This window comes from Fistularia commersonii, chromosome 24, assembly GCF_037954325.1.
Source record: "Fistularia commersonii isolate RoL2024-O1a breed Wild chromosome 24, RoL_Fcom_v1.0, whole genome shotgun sequence".
Classification (NCBI taxonomy): domain Eukaryota; kingdom Metazoa; phylum Chordata; class Actinopteri; order Syngnathiformes; family Fistulariidae; genus Fistularia; species Fistularia commersonii.
In genome coordinates, this window is record NC_141307.1 from 3,361,427 (window position 1) to 3,383,306 (window position 21,880).

General features: G+C 43.2%; 1 protein-coding gene across 2 annotated transcripts in view; it reads right to left on the minus strand.

Moving 5' to 3' along the window:
- The window catches only part of khdrbs3 (KH domain containing, RNA binding, signal transduction associated 3), a 75,240-nt gene extending 62,651 nt beyond the window's left edge, over positions 1 to 12,589 (minus strand). The window contains exon 1 of one of the 2 annotated variants that reach the window (XM_086171212.1): positions 11,743 to 12,589. In XM_086171212.1, coding sequence (XP_086027338.1) covers positions 11,743 to 11,833 — 91 coding nt within the window. In that variant the 5' untranslated portion in view covers positions 11,834 to 12,589. The remainder of the gene's footprint in view (positions 1 to 11,742) is intronic. The other variant, XM_086171213.1, reaches the window with a different exon arrangement.
- Between the last annotated feature and the right edge of the window lie 9,291 nt (positions 12,590 to 21,880).

Genomic DNA, 21,880 nt, shown 5'->3' on the forward strand with positions numbered 1-21,880 from the left:
CTTCTATAGGTCGAATTCCAAATTGGCGAAAAACTACAAGTCGGCGATCGCTTCCTCCTCTCCGCGGGCGCTAGCGCAGCGCCGTTAGCCGCAGGTTATCGGAAAACACATCCCCGGAGCAAATTAGCTTTATAAAGCAACGGAGGCAACAGACATGAGAAGAGGATCCGCCCCCTGCTGATGAACAACGTTTTCCTGCAAATGGAGGAAGCATAACTATAAATTTGGACGCGGCGGGTCGATGCGGACCGGACGCGGCCCCGGTCCCGGGGAACGTATCCGGGGAAACCATTCAATAAGTCCAATCAGGGGCCGGGCGGCGGCCTCCTATTCATCTCCCATTACCTGCCGCGGGCCGGCGGCCATGTTTAGTGACAGATTCGGCCATTAAGGCTCGCGGTGATGTGTAGGAGCCGGCGATCGGACCGATTCCTCCCGGTGTTATTGCCGCAATCACAGCCGTTCATCAGCCGCGCCCCATTAGCCCGGACATGTTAGCGCGAGGGCAGACCCTTCCCCTCTTCCCCCTCGTCCCCTCGCGACAAAACACGCGCCGCGGAATTCATCGCTGCGCCGCCGGGATATATTTTTCACCTCATCTGGCTCAGATGACATCGTATTGATCGCCGACTCAAACTCCGGAGCAAACACCGAGGCGGCCGGCCGGAAACCTTCGGCGGCCCCCTGATTGTTTCTCGATGTCGCAGATTTAAGGAATCGTCTCTTGATCACTTGTTTCGCTAATTGCGAAATGATTATTTCGGGGCGTATTTTATCTCATCGATCGCTTTTCGGCTTGTCTTCAGGTGTGTTTGTGCTCACTTTTCGAGTAATTATTGGTTATTTTTAAAGGTTGTATTTTCTTACTTTCAGGAAACCGATAGTAGTGACATTCCAGCTAGCTTTGCAATCATTTGTTGCGTGTTTATGAATTTCAGGTGTTATTTTCTGCCCATCTGAATATTGAAGTCCTTTCTGCTTCCTGTTAGTCAACAATTTGCCATTTGAGGTGAATTCTCGCAGGGTCATTTTAGGGCATTTTACGGCCCGTTTTATTTTTTTTTCCCATCCCGCCAAACTCTTTTCTTTGAATATTTGTATTTTCAATCAAAACTGAATTAGCAACTCCCTATTTTTTCCTTTTTTTAAATTACATATGGACGATGACATACAAAATAATGTCGGTACACTTATAAGATCACCCAATATGATGCCCAAAAAATTCAATATTTAAATTGCACATTTTGTTCAATTTACACGATACCGAGTCGGCCGGCCACCGACCGGACCGCGGCTCCTTTCTTCACCTCAGACAAAGCCGGGTCGAGGAGGGGGAGTTCTGGGTCTGGTTCGAAAAGCAAGGACATGTTTAACGGTAATGTTCCCATTATGCGCGGCGGCGTCTCCGGAGACCCCCCCCACAAAGACGGGACCGCTCAATCATGACGGGAGGAATCCATGCCGGGATGAAATGGGTCATACTATACTTTAAATAAATATGATAATGAGGCAGACGTCCGCCGTCGCCGGGGGGGTTATTTGTGTTCGGCGCGAGGTAGACGGGAAAGAACGGGGGCGGGAGGGGGTTTGACTCCGCGGTACCACGGCTTATTATGGTCTGTGTGCGGAAATTAGGTTTTTTTTTTTGCGGGGAAAAAGCCAAACGGACGGCGGGTTTTGGTTTTTCTGGTTCGGCTCGTCGCTTTGAGTCATTCGAATGAATTCATCTTGGTTTTCAATCGTTTCTGTCATTTAGTCTTAAATTCTAAATGATCATGGAAAGGATTTTGGGGATGTTGTTGTCATTTATTGCTCCCTGATGGCATTTTTTTTAAAGGTTGCTGTTTTTTTATTTTTTTAAATCAATGCCATTTTTTGCTGTTTCTTTGACTTTTTTTTTCAATATTCAAAGGGTAACATCTTTTCTACATTTTTGCGGGTTGTTTTTTTTAACTTCCATATTTTAAGGTCATTTCTTTTTGCATCATCCGGGTGCTTCGGATTTGAAACTCATCCTGCAGTCTGGGAGCATTTTTGTCCATTACGGCCACGGCCATGTATTACTGTATCTATCATTAATAATGATCTAAAGAATTAAAATAATTAGAATCGGGGGTTCAGGTGAGCCCGCCATTTGTTCTCCTGTTTCTGGATTAAAAATCAAATGGCGCCGTTGCGTCCCGCGGTCCCCCCGAAGCCCCCGAAGATCTCAGATTAAGGGATTAGGACGTCGAGCGTTTGCTGTTGTGAGTCTTTCCAGGAGGTTTACGCTCACCTATTAAAACGCGCAACATTAGTCTCCAGTTACACATCAAATATTGATCGGTCATGCGATCCGCCTCCCCGCGCGCCCGCCGCCGTCCCTCCCCGACTCCGGCTGCCCGCCGTATATCAGCGAAACCGAATTATTCCACGTTTTTCAAACGTAATCCGATTCGGAGAGTCTGTTCCTCGACGTGAAAGGATTCCGGAAAAGGACGAAAACGGACGATGACGATGTTCAGAAGCTTTCAAACTTGTCTGGATTCGTAGAAAAGAAGAAAAACAGCGTCTTCCTCTCTCCCTCCTCATCTGCTTCATTCTTATCCGAAGATCGGCCGTCGATCCGACCACGACCGGGGGGAGCGGAGCTGAAACCGCAGATCTATACGGACGATCTCGCGTCTCGCCGCCATTAATTACGACACCAGACGGCCGGGGCGGACGCTCGAGGATGGAGAAGAGCGTCCGGCGGGGATCTGAACGCGACAGGGCTCTTACTGAGAAAATCTCCGTTGGAAACCGTTGCAGTGAAGCGAGACACAAACAGATGGCTGTGTGTGTGTGTGTGAGTGTGTGTGACCTGCTGTTTACAGGCCGGCTGGAAAACCGAATGAATGTTTCACGGCCGATCGGGACGCGGAAGAAAAAGACGACAGCGACTTCCCGCGGAATCGGTCTGCCGCTGTCAGCCGACGTCACCCGCGGACCGTTTTCTCGACGAGAGAAATATTTTCTGTCGCCGCCGAGACATTACCGGGAACTTTGGCGAGAAATTACGGACGAAACGGGAGGGACGCACCTTGTAATCAGACGGAAATTACCCTCTATTAGACACACATGCATATATAGTTATACACACGTCTACATTTGTGAGAAAATGACCTTAAAACGTAGCGGGAAAGTAAATCGATCGAGAAAATTTCAAAGAAACTGCCAAAACTTCACAGACTTTTAAGTGAGAAGGCGTCGACTCATGCAGCGAGGAAAAAAGGATCATTTAAAAAAAAGAATTCAAGGCCCAGAAGCTACAGAATTAGCTTGCAAGCCTGTCATCGATCGATCTATCAAGGGATCAATAAATCTTGGCCTGTATGTAAACTTTCCTGATCGATATTTCATCGGGCAAAGATCCGATGGCGTCAAGACAAACCTCACAAGAGAACGTCTGTTGACAAAAAGGTTGCAGAGACAAAGCCTTCTAGACTCATCGGCAAATAAAAGCACACACACACACACACACACACACACACACACACACACACACACATATATGAATGGTGACTTTCACTAAGGTCAGACCTTGAACTGTGTCCATCAAGGACATATGCGCACGCACACGGACACGCAGAGAGCCTGCCACACACACATGCGTGCACACACACACACCCACACACACACACACCAACTCACACACACACACATGCTGTACTTCTCCCGTGGTACTTTAAGGTACATCAAGCGAATGAGTACTTCTGATCATAGCATTCTCCCACGTGGCTAAGTTCAAGGCTGGTCCGGTGTGTGTGTGTGGGCGTGTGTGTGTGGGCGTGTGTGTGTGTGTGTGCGCGCGCATGCGTGTGGCAGGCTCTCTGATCAGATTTATTATGATACATATTCCCGCTGTTGAATTTAGTATTTTGATGTGTTAAAGGAAGGTTTTTAATAAACAGCCCTCTGATTGGTCCGATCACGCAGGAATACTTCCTGGTTGACGGCGGAGGTCAAGGTCCAGATCACAACTCTAAATTTGGCCTCATTTCTGGATCATTTCCTCGTAACCCCCGAACTAATTTCCATTAGAGTCTCAGTGATTCTCGGGCAATTATTTAGGTAATTAATCTTCTAATTGTTAAGGGTTTTTTTTTAATATCTGGGGGGGGTTTCTTCTATTTTAAACATTTTCTCAGAGTCTGGTGACTTGAATAATTAAGATAACACAACGCTGAAGCGGGATGGATCAGACCCGTATGACTGACAGCCAGGGAGAACAAACAGAAGCGTGTTTGAATTAGAACTGTCTAAATTGCTCCTTCGAAGCTGATTAACGTCTTTGCTCAGAATTCTCCTGTCCGAACCCTCAGGTGCTTTCACATCATCGCAGAATAAACCTGTCACTTTCTGCAAAGCTCCGGAGCGGCCTCTCGCAGATTCACGATGGCGTTGACGCTAAAGTACATTTTTGTTTCCCCCCCAGGACTATAAAAAACAATGAAAAAGTGTAATACACGCTCAAGTTGGATAGAGATGCACTGAATACGGATGAAATAATGTCGTTTTACAGAAGCGATGTCGATACTGTCGTATCAATCCCGCGAAAACCATCTTAATTCTCCTCGAGTGTAAACCGTGGCGTCTGGATCGTTTAATCCGGCTCGTCGTCGCGCAGGCGGAGCCGACACCCGGCATCCGACGCGCTCCGTCCTCGGGCTTATCTCGGTGAGGTGCGGCGCGGCCAGGTGGAGCGATAAACATAATTAAATTGACTTGGATTACACAAAACGGATCGGATCAGTCGGGGCGGCGAAGAAGCTAATCCAGTGCAATCCTCTCCACGGAGGCGCCGAGCGAGCGGACAAAGAAAGGGGGGGAAGAAGAGAAAGAAAACAAGATAAAGGGACCGGAGGGGGCGGCGCCGGTGTGGGGGAGGAGGAGTGAACGCTCCACCCGGATGCTAACGCTAACAGCATCGCAGAGCCGAGTTTAAGACGAGGATGAGGCCTTTATAGAAGAATCCAATTCAAATATGGTACTAAGACAAAATGACAACAAAATGAAAATGAAAATATCTTATTTTAACCATATTTAAATATTGTGTCTAGGAAAATTTTACAAAATACCCAGGAAATAACCAGAACATGAGCACAAAAATTCACAAAAACAACACTCCTGCATCAGCATCATGTACACTGCTCAAAAAAATAAAGGGAACACTTAAAAAACACATCCTAGGTCTAAATGAATGAAATATTCTTATGAAATACTTTGCTCTTTACACAATTGAATGTGCTGACAACAAAATCACACAAAAATGATCAATGGAAATCAATTGTATCAACCCATGGAGGTCTGGATTAGGAATCACACTCCAAATTAAAGTGTAAAAACCAACTCCAGGCTGATCCAACTTTGATGTAATGTCCTTAAAATAAGTCAAAATGAATCGGTGTTGCTTCCTGAGTGGACACTATGATTTCACACAAGTGTGATTGACTTGGAGTTACATTGTGTTGTTCAAGTGTTCCCTTTATTTTTTTGAGCAGTATATATACCTGTGCACTATCTAAATGACTTGTCTATTTACTTTTACTTTTACAAAAACCTGCACATACTCCGAGCAAAATTTCACTGTGCCTACATAATACAATTTAAAAAATCCTGATTCCTCCCCTATCCTCCTCCTCTCCTTCCTTTTCCTCTTCCAGCCCCCCAGATTGTATTTCCCCTTCTGTAAGTGACTTTGTTACAAATAACCTTTCCCCCCGAGTAAAAAAAGACTTTTAGTGTCTCCGCAGCCTCGCTAACCTCGCCGCCACCATCTTCGTCTCTCAGCCCCGAGGCAGAGGAGAGAAGCCAACATGGGGGGGGGGGGGGGGGTCTCTCTGTAATCCAGTGGAACCAGGAGTCTGCGGACGTTTGTCCGTTTCCGGCAGTCAAATAACAATTAAACCCACTGGGAATGAAGACTGACAGGGTTCCGTGCCGCCGTCATCAGGAACGACACTAATTATTATTATCATTACTATTACGACCGATGTGTGTACTTGCTTTTTTTTTTCCCCAGTCAGATGATAATTTGTGTTATTATCCTTGAAATCACCAATAAAGAATCTGAGCAATACAATTCCAAATAAGAATAAGAATAAGAAGAAGCAGGAGAACAATCACCATTATAACAAAAGCCATGATCACTGAAATATCCGAGTGACTTTTCAGGGACCGGGAGCTAACTGCTAATCGCTAACCGCTAACGTAACCAAAACATTTTCGTACCTTTATTGGCCAGTCGCTCGGACGTGAGGGACCGACATCGCCATGACAACAAGACGACTGTTTATAAGCGGTCTGGGAGCTAGCTTTACTAAGCATTTCCCGTGCTACATGTTAGCTTCCTCGCGTGTCAATTTCATAGCGGAATATTCAGATCCAAAGAACACTCCAGGAGAACCGCATAAAAAAAATTTAATCGCTAACAGCTTTTGAGACGCGAGAAAGAGATAATCATCCTAAGACACGGGATGTAAAAGTTCTGCTACCTTTGATCGAGCGAAGATGCTAAGCTACCTTTATCTACAACCTGACGCTAAAGATTACATATACGAATGCACGATCTGGTGAAACGGCCATAGCTGACTTTCCCGGAGGTGAGTTTCAGGAGCAGCTGGACTCTGTAACCTGAGCTGTGAAAACAGCGAGCGTGCTGCAGTGTCAGGACTCCAGCGGAGACAGCGGATCTCAGCTTTCACTCCCCTCCTGCAGCCTAAACAAGCAGAGCCTGCATTATTGAAGGCTCCTCGTCTGCCGTCTTTAATTGAGAGTCTCCACCAGCCGACGCTCCGGGCGGCCCGGCGGCCACGAGCGCCGCGGAGGGGAACCGCGTATCTTCCCGCCATTTGAAAAGCGAATGTAGCGTTTATACCGGGGAGCATGTCCGACATGGAAATTTGACAGTTTTAACATCGAGGCCCGAGGCAAGATTCGTGGCAGGTGGAGACGGAAGTGGCAGGAGCGCGAGGTCACGCCAATTCACTGTCCATTCATGGCTACTCTCATTTTTTATTTTTTATTATTATCGGAACACAACACATCATCGGAGGGTCAATGCTATTTTGCGGAAAACTTTTGACTGACTTTAGGGTCATTGTTTATTTTCCTGTTATTTTCTTGAATATTGCATTTAAATAAAATGACAATATTGACAAGAATGGGTCTGGAAAATAGAAAATAATACATAATAGCAGGCATAAACTACTAAATACCAGCTCCCTAATCACTCCTCTGATGTGCAATAATTAATCAGCCGTAACCATGACGACGGCTCCGGTGTTTGATTTACATGCCGATACGTGGCCGCCGCGCAGTAGAAATCCAGGGTTGACATTTAAACCGTGTTATCATGGATCTGGATGTGGCTCGGCGCGAGGCATCAGTGGCCGCCGTAACCCGTGACAACAGGCAGCGCCGGGTTTGTGGCTGAAAAACTGTGGCAAATTGTTTTCAGGTCATTTCATTCTGACTTTTTGAGTTTTTCAATGATTTTCAAGTCAAATCAAGCTGACTTTTTCAATGTATTGTTTGACCTTTTGAGGTATTTTTTTTTCCAATTTTAATTTAGAAATTTCTCTAAGATATTGTGGACTATTTTCTCGGTTTTAGGCCTTTTTCGTTTTTCTGCCAGGATGTCTGAGAGCCGGGCTGCTGGCAGCTCATGAGCTTTTTACCATAAAATTATTGTTGACGTTTGAGATTGTTCATTCATCAACTTTCGGAAGTAATGATTGTTTTTTTTTTTTTCCACCGAACTTGTTTTTTGATAATTTACAGCTGAATCGTTAAGTTTTGTGGTGGAAAAATATTTCATAATGTCTTGATCGTTTTCATGCCGTTGGATGACATGTATTTAATAATGAATGTTTAGTTTTTTGATGATTTTAACACAATTTACTGATTTTTAACTCATTCCAAGGACTTCAACAATGATTTCCAGGTTATTTCTCTTACTGTAAGAGCTCGACATTTAACCCCCCCCCCCCCCCTCGCCCCCGACTTCCAAAGATTCACCATTCCTGTTTCTTCCTCCAAAAAAAAAAAATTAAAAAAGACGACACCTCCCCGTCTGATGCCATGCCAGGGATTATTTTTGTTGACTTATGGGCTTCTGCTGCGGGAAGTGATGTCAGTGGAGGCACGGAGACTAAAAATACCCCGGCGCCGTGTGTTTGTAAGAAATTAAGGTCTCTCCCAAAACACAAAAAAAAAAAAAAACGTGGTCGATGAGACTCCAGTCGCCACGGCTCTGTACTTCGGGTATCTGGATCTTTTTCTCTCGAGTCGATTTTGTTGAAACCAAATCCATCATTATCTTTTGACTTGTAATATCTGGCTTTCTCTCCCCACTCATTTGGTTGCAGCTGTATTGAAAGACACATTTCAATTATATTCTGACATGATTATCATTTAATTGTGATTCTATTCAATTTGTTCTAAGTTTTTTTAATTACGGATTGTGATTTAACGTCCGACGATTCGTTCAAAATCTGAGCGGTTTTCCAGGGGCAACGGCGGGCAAGGGGCGGGGCTTAACCCGTCAAGGTCGTCTGTCAATCGCAGAGCCGCGATGGAGACAACCGACCGCGGACGCTCAAACCAATTCGGAGTCTTCATCGGATCAGCTAAAAAATGATCGATAAATCCGGAGCCGTGCTCGTATGCTCCTCGAGCGGGACGAACCACGAGCGGGATTAAACCACTGACACCTCGCGCAGATGTTCACGGGGTTTTATCTGGAGTGGCGCCTTCTGAAGTCTGCTGTCTGGCAATTACAGCTGCAGAATGTGTCCCTGTTGTCAAATATCCTCGCTAGGCCGTGGATCTTCCCTGCTTCCGTTCCAGAATCAGACACTGCGATGCATCTTGTTACGTTTTACCTTCAGACAGGAGTCATTGTCTGTTTCCATATTAGAATAATATTTCTGCAATTGGCAAGCTTTAAATAACGGCTCGAACTAATGGCCCGAGGGATAAGGGAGGAACACGGTTCGTTAATAAATGACTCTGGAAAAACTGATAAATCGTGGAGAGGTTACTTTGAAAAACAATGAAGAAATGACTTTCTCTAAAAAAACATGAAAATGACCGAGAGCAGAAGTACAAGTAGGAAAAGTAGTGTCGGGTGCTCGGCTGCCCTGTGGGTTCATTTCATTAAAATGACCCCTCTCCGTTCACCTGGGATAAAAACACATCATCGATCGGGGAGGGGATTACTTCCATATCTGGCTTTTTAAGAGAGAAATCATCTGATTCGTGCTGAAAATAAATATCAAGCTTTTCTTCCCGGTCTCTCTTTCCGGAATCCGGCCCCAAACCTCCGTCCCTCCCTCTCTCAGGGAACCACCTCAAATTAACTATAAAAAGGTATGATACGTGACATTAGGGCCGCTTCGGCTCCTTCGCCTCTCAGACGTCCCAACATTCCTCAGAAATGCAATTAATTTGACCAAGAACCTCATTTGCATGAATATAATTCAATCTGATTCTGTCAGAGGGGGAGTTCTCCTCTTTCTCTTCCTCCTCCTCCTCTTCTTCTTCTTCGATGGTAATAAAGTCTTAGAGGTGTTGAGAGGACGTGATTAATGGACTGAATCCACTCCCTTTATAAGGAAGGAATAATATATTTGGATTTTATGTGAGGAATTAAAAGGAGGACATTGATGAAGTAATTAAAGGACAGAATAATTAGCTAATGATACTTTCATTATCTTCTTTTTTTCCCCAACCGCTTTCAGGTCAGCGATCCAGAATAAGGATGGATTTAAAAACTGTGCAGATCCACGCGTTAAATAAATACATCCTCTCTGTCGCGATTTGCGGAGAGATGACGTCATCGCCGGTTGAAATGATTAAGCTTTTACAACATCACATTTTGTGTAAAAGTAAAACCTTTTTCCTTCCCCAGAAATACTGTTGCATCAGCAGCAAAAAGCGGAAAAGTACTTAAAAGAACTTCAAACAAGAGGAAAAAATTAAAATACAGCAATCAGGATTATGAAGAAAAATATGTAATAAAAGGTTATATTTCACCATTAATGCTGTGTCGGGAGGAAGTTCTTGCGCACCCCTTGAAAAATTGCTTCATTAGGACACCCTGAACGCCACGCAAGACACCCACCAAAGCTCCTGCAGCCGCGATGCAAACGCACACTCTAAGAAACCGGAACCTGCGTCAGGATCGCGTTTCCGTCGGCCTCGAACCAGCGACCTCCCCGCCGCCGCAGCGCCATCGCACACTCACCTTGACTCAGTGAGCACACCATGCTGAAGATTCATGCATTCATTGTCTATACTGCTCCTCCTGCACTCGGGGTCGGAGGGGGCTGGGGCCAAATCCTAGATGATAATATATTCTGAGAAATGATTGTTTTATTCACATAATAAGCAAGAGTGAGTCAGATATATTGTTTATTTATATCGTTCATTGATAGTTAATTTGTCATGTTGGTGGTGACTTAAAGTCATAATATAATATTTTCTGCTCTAAAATAGGGTGTGAATGCACTTTATCATTGTTAAGATTCATCAGCCAGAGTTCTTTGCCAGAGACCAATTTTGAGAACATTTCCTTTGAGAATTTTTATTTTCAAAAATCAAGGTTTAAAATCTGGGTGTTTTTTTTTTCCCCTGTATTTTCATGAATGTTTTAGTCTCTGTTATGGAAAAGATAATGAAAATATATGTTGAATTACATCAAACCCCCCCCCCCCCCCCCCCCCCACACACACACACACACACACACACAAACTTTCTGGTATTTTTTTGAAGTAAAATTGCAGGTTATTATCCAAAACATTTTTGAGGTCTTTTCTTCCATTTATGTAATTTTAAGTCCAGTCTTGGTTTTTAAAATAACATAATAAACATAATACATAATAATCATAATCAAAAAAGGGGGGGTGGCAACTCATTTATAAGTAATTGTGATGATATTTTTTTGATCATTTTGAATCACCTACAGGATGTTTGTTTTGCATATTCAGAAAAATCCCTGCTTGTTAATAGGAGCTTGCATGTTTGTGGGATTGTTTGATATTGATAACCGCTATGACTACAAATACACAACTCTTTGTTTTGGTATAGAAATGCAATCCACCTGAACTATATGGGTTTTTTTTCTTATTTATGGGCAGGTTAAACATTAAACCAACATTTACAGGCGATATCAGACGAACCTGGATATTTACTGTATCTCCTCTTCCACGTGTGTTCCAACCACGCGTGGAAAACAGGTCGTATGCTGGTTTGTTTGTTGTTGTTTTTTTTACTTCCGGGTCACGTCCAGACTCGTTCACAGTCAAAACAAACAATCAAGTTTAAGAATAATTGCACTGAATTGCACTTTTTGTAAGTCTGAATTTTTCACTTTTTGTAAGTCGCTTTGGATCAAAGCGCCTGCCAATATAATGTTATTTATTTATTTTTTTCCCCTGGGAAGAAAGTATTTCTGTGCTTGACAAAAAAAAAAAAAAAAACGAAAAATCGCCGCGGCACCTTTCGCGCCGACCAAACAGGAAGTCGAACCCTTTCAAAATAAAAGAAAAATGAAAACACTCAATCATAACTTCCGGCGGTCAAATTGTCCCTCCGCGGTAAACTTTGAATACAGCGGGGAGAGACGGAAACTAAGCCGAACTGCGGAGCGTATCAGCGGGAGGAGGTGGGTGGCGGCGGGGGTACGGAAGGAAGATGGAAGTGGGGGCGGGGGCTCACCTTGATCCAGTAGCCGCAAGGAGTGCTGAAAAGACGGATCCAGCGTGTCCTTCTCCGCCATGAGCTCCGGGAGGTACGTCTCGCTCCCCATCGCGTCGAGAAAAAAATATCGTCCAAAAAATATTTTTAAAAAAAGGAAAAAAAAAAAAATGAAAATAAAAATATAAAATAACTCCTTTAAATCACCTCCAAGCTGTTTTTTTTTTTTTTATTCAAAAAAATTCAAATGTTTGTGAATTAAAAAAAATAAAAGCTAACTGTCGCTCGCGCGCCCCGCCACCATATCCCCATCCCCTGAAACTAACTAACTAACAGGATTTTGTTTTTGTTTGTTTAGTTCTTTTGTTTGTTGTTATTTATTTATCTCCCATCCGGTGAAAGTCCGCAGAGCGTCCGCTTCCTCCTCCACCTCCTCCTCCGCCGCCGCCTCCTCCTCCTCCTCCGCCTCTGGCTCCTCAGTTGACCGGCTGCTGTCCGCCCGTACGCCGCCGCTGCTCCGCCGCTCCTCGGCCGCTCCTCCGCTTCCTCTTCCGCTCCCGCTCGCTGGGGACGGAGCAGCTTCTGAGGCTCGCGCGCCGGTGCTGCCGCTGATAAGGGGCGGGCGCGCGCGCGCAGCCACACGCAGCGAGGAAGAGGAGGAGGAGGAGGAACGACGAGAAGAGGAGGAGGAAGAAGAAGAGGAAGAAGAAGGAGGAAAAGAAGAAGAAGAAGAAGAAGAGGAGGAGAAGGAGAATGGAGAAGAAGAGGAATGAGAAGAAGAGGAGGAGGGAGAAGAGGAGGAGGAGGTGCGACGCGGCGGGAGCTGTCCGCGGTGCTGGTTTCCATCCGCCTCATTAGCATAGTCACCGGAGGCTAATATTAGCGATAGTGCTAATGGGAGCCCGGACAGAGCCAGGGGATTTTCAATGTTAAGTATTTTTTTGGAAATAATTATAATGATAATAATAATAATCATCATCATAATAATAATCTGAAGTTAGTCTCCAGTATCCCCCGTGACCCTGAGTGCAGGATAAGCAGCAGAAGATGGATGGATGGATAATCTTAAGTACTATTTTGAAAAAAATAAAAAGTAAAAAAAATAATAAGAATAATATTTTAAAGTATTATTTTGAAAATAATAATCATAATAATTATTATTATTATGATTATTATTGTTGCTGTTTCTGCTAACAGCTTTTGAGACGCGAGAAAGAGATAATCATCCTAAGACACGGGATGGAAAAGTTCTACCTTTGACCAAGCGAAGATTTTTTCAAGAAATATAGATAGTTAATTAATTATTAACTAATGTTATTAATTATTATCATAATAATTAGTATTAATATCTAATTATTTTTTTGGTAATAATGGTAATAAACTTAAGTTAGACTCCAGCATCCCCAGTGATAAGCAGCAGAAGCTGGATGGATAGATGGATGGATCTTAAGTATTATTTTTAAAACAAAATGAAATAATGATAATAAGAATAATAATAATCACCGCTATTATTATTATTATTATTATTGTTGTTGTTGTTGTTGTTGTTGTTGTTGTTGTTGTTGTTGTTGTTGTTGCCGTTGCTATCTAATGTATTTTTTGGAAAATAATAATAAAAATAATCTTACATATTATTTTGAAAATAATAGTCATAAAAATAATTATAATAATCTGACATATTATTTTGAAAATAACAATAATTCTAATCTAAAGTAAATTCTAATCTAAAGTAATATTAACAATAATAATAATAATCCAAAGTAAATTATAATATTTAGTTATAATAATAATACTAGCACTACTTATAATAATAATAATAGAGGTGGTACGGTGCCACAGTTGTTTTGTGCTTCAGCCTCCCACCATGAAGGATCCAGGTTCATTTCCGACAAGGGGACCTTTTCTATGTGTAGTTTGCATGTTCTCCCCGTGTCTGCGTGGGTTTCCTCATGGAGTGCAAAAGCACACAGCAGGTTAATCGGGAAACAAATTGAAAAATCCCCGTGAATGAGTGAGTGAATTGTTGATTGTCTGTGTATGTGGCCCTGTGATTAAATGGCGAACAGTCCAGGGTGTACCCCGTCTCTCCCCGCTTCAGCGTCTCCTGACACCCTGAGTGCAGGAAAGCGGCAGAAGCAGATAATAATAATTTCAAAAAAATTGTGAAGACTTATCCGCAGCAGGAAGGTATTTTTAAATGTTGAGGAATTTATAAAGATTCCCCCTAAAAACTGTTAAATTGATTTGTTTTTCATACTGCATTTATTTTTATTGTTCCTTTTTTATTTTGTTTTTTTCGACAAATCAATCTCCACTTTTTTTTATGTATTTATGCTATGAAAAAATTGATTTATTTATATTTATGTATTTGTTTTGGTACTTTTTTGCCCCTCCGGTGAAGACACTAAACTTCATTTCATTTCCTTGTACTTGTACACGCGCTATGACAATAAAGTTGAATCTAATCTAAAAAATGTAAAAATCTGTATAAAAAATGTATTTACTTATTTATTTATTAGTTTTGATTTTTCCAGTTACCAATTCTCAGCTTATTATTCTCTCTCAGGTCCAATTCTATTAATTTTCTGATTAACCTTTTCTTTATTTCTGCTTTTCAAATGCATCTTCACTTTCCTCCCAAAAGTGACTATTTCCAGTTGTATTAAAAGTATTTTGTCTCGTCACATCTCGATTTAGTTTTACACATTTTTAATTTATTACCCCCTCTTCCCCGCAGTTTCCCGCCGGTGCTGTATCAGGATCAGCCGACCCGCCGGATTTCACCACAGAACCGCCCTCCCCTCGGTCTCGACTCATTCAGACTATTGATCGCTTGTAATTGTTGCGACACCTTGTCAATAAATCCCAGGAAATCCGATCACCTTCCCCGAGGTCAACCCCGCCGCGTGTTTGTGAATAAATAAATAAAGACGCCCCAAAGCCCTGATTATTGTTATCACCCCTGGCAGGGATCCTATCCGGGGCCTCTCTGCTTTTTCCTTTTCTATCCGTTTATTCTTTTTTTTTCTTATTTATTCAACATGTAGAAAATATTCTGAAAAAATTACCTGATTCTGATTTGATTTTTTTTTTTCTTCTAATTTTACGCACATTTTTCATCTTCCTCCCAGGAACTTTATCTTCCGGTTGATAATTTGCATTTGTATGTGATTGTCTCTTTCCAAGATTTTCTTCCCCATTTATTTATTCAATCTCATTTCTTTTCACAAAATTTCACCCAATTTTCATTTTAATCCAAATTCTAATCTCACATGTTTGAAGCTAATCCTTGGGATATTCTTTGCTAATTGTTGTTGTCGTCGCTCCCCGTCAGGTAAGCATCCGCCGGCCCCGGGGCTTTCAAGGCACTCGGTTAAAGGAGGGAAAGTAATCGTCGTCGTTCCGAGCGTCTAACGCAGTCTGGACAGTCTCTCTCCAGGCGGAAGGCGTCTCCCGGTCCAGCCGTCCGCGGCGGCGGTCTCCCCGTGGGAGGATCCGAGGAGCGTGATTATCTCCCCGATGGCAAATTGGGTTCGGATCGGCGTCCGGGAGGAGCACAATGCCCGTGTTGTTTGTCGGAGAGCGTGAGGAGACGGCAGATAAGGACTCGGTCAATATTTGCGGGGGAAGCAGAGGAAGCCTCAGGTGGGCGGGAATCTGCGGGCCCATCAACGGCGCTTACATAACTCACTTTCTCCTCTTCTTCTTCTCCCTCCGTTCGATTCCAGAAACGGGGAGCCGCCAGCGAAGAGCAAGACGGCTTTATGTATATTTATCAGCGCCGTCTGGCTGCTGCGTGAACTCCTCGACGTGCCGCCGGTTGTTTTGCTTTTTATTTGCAGCCACTCTGGGCTTCTGTCTTTTTTATTTTTTATTTTTATTTCCCATATCCATATATTTGTGTGACTTTTATAGATTTGTGTCTGCTGAGAGAACCCCCGTCCTCACACACAGGCCGAGTAACTGCAGTCTTATTTATTTGTAAGTTTGTTTGTTTGTTTCCTTGTTAATTATTCACCCTTGGAAATATGGCCATATCAAGTGACTTTTTGATTTTATTTCATTTTATATTATTTGATTTATTTGTTGTTAATTATACATCCCTATTTTTAGAAATATCTTGATTTCAAGTGAATTTTTACCTTATTATATTTTAACTTCATTTTATTTATTCTATTTTACTTCATTTATTTATTTGAAATGTAGCAATTTCAAGTGACTTTTCACTTAACTTTAACTTTATTCTATTTTATTTTTTAAGAACACTGATTTGGGATTTTTTTTCTTTTCCTTTTCCCGACATTACTTCATGCCTATTTTTCTGCACATTTTAATTCTAATATCATTTTTTTGTGCTTGGTGGGGTAATGCAGTATTTTTTTTAAGGTCATCATATTCATTAATTTTTCCTATTTCTTGATTATTTTTTGGATAACATTTCAACCTCATTCTGAGTTGATTTTTTTTGGCTCATTTTTTACCTTATTTTTGCAAAAGCTCTCAACCACTTTGCTTCTTATTTGAGGTCAGATTTTGCTTATTTAGCGTCCGCCTCCCAGAGATGGTGTCTGTTGTGTTCCGGCTTTGAGCGACACCGTGGGCTTCGTCTCGGATGTTACAGTCCGAGGTCGTGTGTCTGTTTGTCCTCTTCGAAGGAAATGCTTCGAGCTTCAACGTGCGCTTCTTCCCGCGGGAATCCAGCCGTCTGTCCAGAGGACAGCGGTGTCACGCCGGCCCTCCGCTTATTTACGTAACGCGGCATCTTAACCACGTCGGAGATTTTTATTTATCCGTTTTCTCATGCGGGTTCTTCCCCCTCGGGCGCGGTGATTCAGCGCATTATGAATAAGCTTTACTTTTATAATCTCTACCAGAGACCATTAGAAACCAGCTCAAATGCACTAATCTCTTATTCAGGGGAGCCATTTATTTATAGATGCGTCGTCCATCTGTTGCTCGCCGTCTTCACAAACACAAAACCCTCACGTTGTCATTGATGTCGGAATCAAAGTTTCCGTCTGAAGCCGCCAGTTTTTCAAAGGGAATGGTGGATGTGACGGAGGTGCCGAGCGGGACGCGCCCGGAATAATCCCCTTTTATTTCCATGTGGGGCCGCGGAGGTGTAAACAAAGCCGGGACCAACACGGGGTCAGAGGACCTCCGCTTCACTCGGGTTTCATCCTCACTTGCTCACATCTGCACGCTCCGGATTTGATTATTCTTATTTAAATTTATTTCTGATATTTTGAGTTTATGTCAAGCGTCATAGCTTTTGATTTTGTGAATATTCAGACGATTACTATAATTGTTATTAATATTATTATTATTATCTTCAGGTAACCTTTCCTTACTTCCATCATTTCAGATTAATTTTATTCATTTTCAAGGGCCTCGACATTCTACTACTTCCTTTTTTTGCATAATTTAAAGTACACAAATATTCAGCTATTTTTCATATTATTCTCCTGACAATCTTGGCGTAATTTACTGTTTCCAGTTGTGGCCACTAGGGGGCGCAAATGTACACAACAACACTAACCATCACTTAGCATTCCTTCCTTTTTTATTCTATTTTTTCTGTTCTGTTATAATGTTTGACAACCCTGCGGATTCCTTTTCTTTTTTTAATTCACAGATTTTTGCCATCTAGTAATCCCTTCGCTGTGTTATATTGAGGGAAAAACGGGCAGATTCTTCTACGAGCCTTCGGACTACCTCCGTGACCTTTGACCTACTGCAGGTAACTTTAGTTTCTCCTTTCGTTTTCCAAACGAACATCTTTTTCCAAGTCCCGCGCGGAAACCCGAGATTCCATTCCGTCGTGGGGGGAGAATTTAAGATATTTCCACATAATCTCTTTCCCTCTTCCGCGTCTCCCTCCCTCCATCCATCCATCCCTCCATCCATCTATCCATCCATCCATCCATCCATCCATCCATCTCCCGCCCCATCAGTCATTATCTCTCCTCCGTCGAACCGAGGACTCGCTTCAGGAGGGACAACACTGCCTCCTGCTGCCCGTCGCCGGTCGCCCTGGAAATCGAGCCCCGCGGAAGGCGGCCCGTAAAGGTGCTTTTTGTTTTCTCCCGACACAAAGGAGGCGTGGGGGAAGGACGTCGGCCGCCACAAAACACCTTTAACTTTCTCTTGATTTTCTCTCCTCCTTCCCGAGGACTTTCCATGATCCCCGCCAGCAGCCTGACAGGCTCCGCCCGCCTCCTGTCCTCCGCTGTGATTTAAACTCAACCCCCTCCCTTTCTCAGGACATTGTTTTCCTCCCACAATGCCGCACTGTTTAACAAAAGCCTTCCTCGCGGCTGCCGCTAAATGATCGCTCACATCCATTAAATGGCCATTCAACAGAATTACATCGCCGGTGCCAATCAATCAGGTGCATTGATCCGGCACGGCGGGCTTTTGAAGTGCAGACTCTGGTCTCCTCTGCTGGAAGTGTTTGTGCAAAAGAAACCTAATGAGAAACTGTCAGCAGCGCACAGGTAAACAAATCAATGGCACCCAGCAGGCCAGCCAAGGTCGAGACCGCCGCACGCACACACACACACACACACACACACACACACACACACACACACACCTGTGCACTCACATATATACATGTGACTTCACACACACATACATACATATACTGTAGATACACTCACTGATGTACTGTATATACACGCAAGCATGTATACACACATATGCGCATTGTGAAAAAACACACGTTTTCTCTTCACATACAATATATGTTTACCTTCACACACACATATACTGTATATACACACATTGATGTACTGTATATACATGAAAGCATACATACACACACTTTTTCTGTATATACTCACACTTGTGCACTCACATACACATGTAGTTTCACACACACACATATAATGTGAATTCACAAATCGATGTACACACATTTACATACTGTATATACATGCAAGCATACACACACATACATTTTTAATACACGCGCACATTTTCTCTGCACTCACAGTGAACACACACACACACACACGCACACATAAACTAGTGCATTGTGAAAACACATATATTTTTTTCAAATGCACCAGTGCACTCACATATGCGGCTAGCTTCACACACACACATACACACACCTGTGCACTCACATACTGTATATATATATATATATATATATATATATATATGCATGTAACTCCATACATACATACAACATACTGTATATACACTCACTGATGTACTGTATATACATGCAAGTATACATACGCACACCCTTTTTCTGTATATACTCAAACTTGTGCACTCACATATACATGAATTTTCACACACACACACACACACACACACACACACACATACACACACACACACACACACACACACACACACACACACAAACCGTAAATTAACACATCGATGTACTGTATATGCATGCAAGCATACACACACATGCATTTTTAATACACGCGCACATTTTCTCTACACTCACAGTGAACACACACACAAACACACACACATAAACTAGTGCATTGTGAAAACACTGATGTTTTCTTTAGATACACTAGTGCACTCACATGTGCATGTAGCTTCACACACACACACACACACACACACACACACAAACACACTATATATACACACACTGATATACTGAATATACATGCAGGAATGCACACACACATACTTGCTCTATGAAAACACATTTTCTCTGAATACTCACACCTGTGCAAGTGCACATTCATGTACATGTACCTTCACACACACACACACATACACACACACACACACGCATACACACACATATACTGTAAAAACACATGCATGCATGCATGCATGCATGCATACAGACACATATGTTTAGACACATATGTTTTCTCTATATGCTCATACCTGTACACTCATGTACATACAAGTAGCTTCACGCACACACACACACGCACACACAGACGCGCACACACACACACCCACACACACACACACACACACACACACACACACACACACACACACACACACACAAAACGCAGATGCTATTTGTGTGTCGTACTCACTTTGGCCACTAGTTTTTCTTTTCTTGTCTGTCTCTTCATTTGTTTTGTTTATATATAATTTATTAGATTAAAATGTTGATTTATCACGAGATATTGAAAATAATAGCCTTCAGCCACTGGAGAAAAAGTTTTTTTTTGCAGGTTATTGCAGTTTAATACATTTTATTTATTTATTGCCGATCTTTTTTTTGTTTATAAAGAACAACATCCATCTCTTTCCTGGACAGTATTTTGAATAGCAATGTTTTTTCAGGACAGCAGTAGTATAAAGTAATTTTTTGGGGGTATTTTTTGTGTTGATCTATCTCTTCATATCCCTGATGCTGCTGGTTTTCAAACCCATCCATGCAAAGAATCCGCGTACAACCTTATTTGTTTGTTTGTTTGTTTTCCCATTCATCTTCAATAATTGACCCTTAACGATAAAACTCATCACAAATCAATAAATGTCGTTTATCCTCACATCGGGATGGAAACAGCACCCCCCCCCCCCACACACACACACACACAAACGCGCACACACACACATCCCGGCTGTGGGTGTTGTTTACATTTGCGGTGTGGGATAATGGAGCTGCGGCCGGAGGCGCCGGGTCAGCGGCGCTAATTATTCGTCGGGAAGTGGCTGATTTCATTTCCCATCATTAGCCACGCGGCGAGATTAAGCAGCGTGATGCCTCAAGGGTTGAGGGATCTCTGCATCTCCATGAAGCCTCTCTCTCACTGAGTCCCGTCCTGGTTGACGGTTCGATTCCCATCTCCATGCCCAAAAAAATCCCCCGGGGCCGACACCTCCGGTTGCTCCAGTTAGCGCCTTGCACGGCGGGTCTGCTGTGATCATGTGTGATGAGCATGTTAGCAAGGCGCTAACAAGCAAGGGGCTAACAAGTCGGAGCAAGTCTGGGTCCGGTGTCACCCCCGAGGGCACGTTGCCGTGCCGACAGGAGGAGTCGGGGAATCATACCTCCCTTTATTCACATTCTCCGTTCAGATTTTTTTTTTTTTAATCGTTTCTGGAAACGATCACAGCGCCGCTGTTTATCCGATATTAGAAAGCCCCTCTCGCCACCTTTGCACCAGAGGGGCCTCCGTGCATTTCGTGTTTTCATTTTGAACAAAAATGATAATTCTGTACTTCTCACATCACGGGAAAATACGACGAGTGTTTTCCACCTCCCCTCGTTGGAGCCGTAAATGCATCGTCTACATGGGGGTGCAAAAGAAAGTCACTCCAATAGCACTTGCGTTTTGTAAAATTCCACTTTTACAATGTTCCCGTTCAATATGTATGAGTAATATGTGTGATAAATTAGTTACAGAATCTAATGAAGCAGTAGAAACGTGTCATCCATGCCCGCTGATGAAATCAGCGAGAGGCTGGAGGAGAAGACCCACAAAAATATAATAAAATAAAAAATAAAAAAACGCTCTGTGGGGATGTGAGAGGGGAAAAGAAAAAAAAAAAAAAAAAAACTGCGACTGCAAAAATTCTCCATCTCTCTTCTCAGAACGCCGTCCCTGCTCTGCCTCATCAGCCGCGGTGAGGAGCGCGGAAAGTGCCTCGTTTTCACTTTCGGGGGGTGAGATGTGCAACTGCACACCGTCCCCCGCCACCCCGCCACCCCGCCACCCGCTCGCTCTCCGAAGTTTGATTTATAGGCACAAACTTGAAAATAATTTTTGCTCCTCTTTCAGAAAGCGCGGGGAAGAAATACCGCAGTGGCGACGGCGACGGCGCGCAAACGGCGGTTTGCCCCGGGGGCGGGTCGAGGAGGGCGAGCGCGTTGACGGGAAGGTCAGGCCTTCGATTCTTCCGCCCTCGTCAATATCCGTGAAACAGATCTGGTGATGATGAGGAGTCACTTCCTGTAAGCGTGAGCGTGGGGGGGGGGGGGGACATCTAGATAACCTTTATCTAAACTCGGCGCGTCCGAGTCCGTGCGCGGTCACGCACACGTACCGGGTCCGGGTGCCTCCGGGAGGGAAGGCGAGGAGGACGGTGACGAGCTGTCAGTCAGCTGTCAATCAGCAGAGGTCAAAGGTCAAACTAACAACTTTAACTTATTGTTTTGTTTGAATTTAATTTTGCTATTTTTATTCTAATTTTCTGCTCTTTTTCTGGAAAT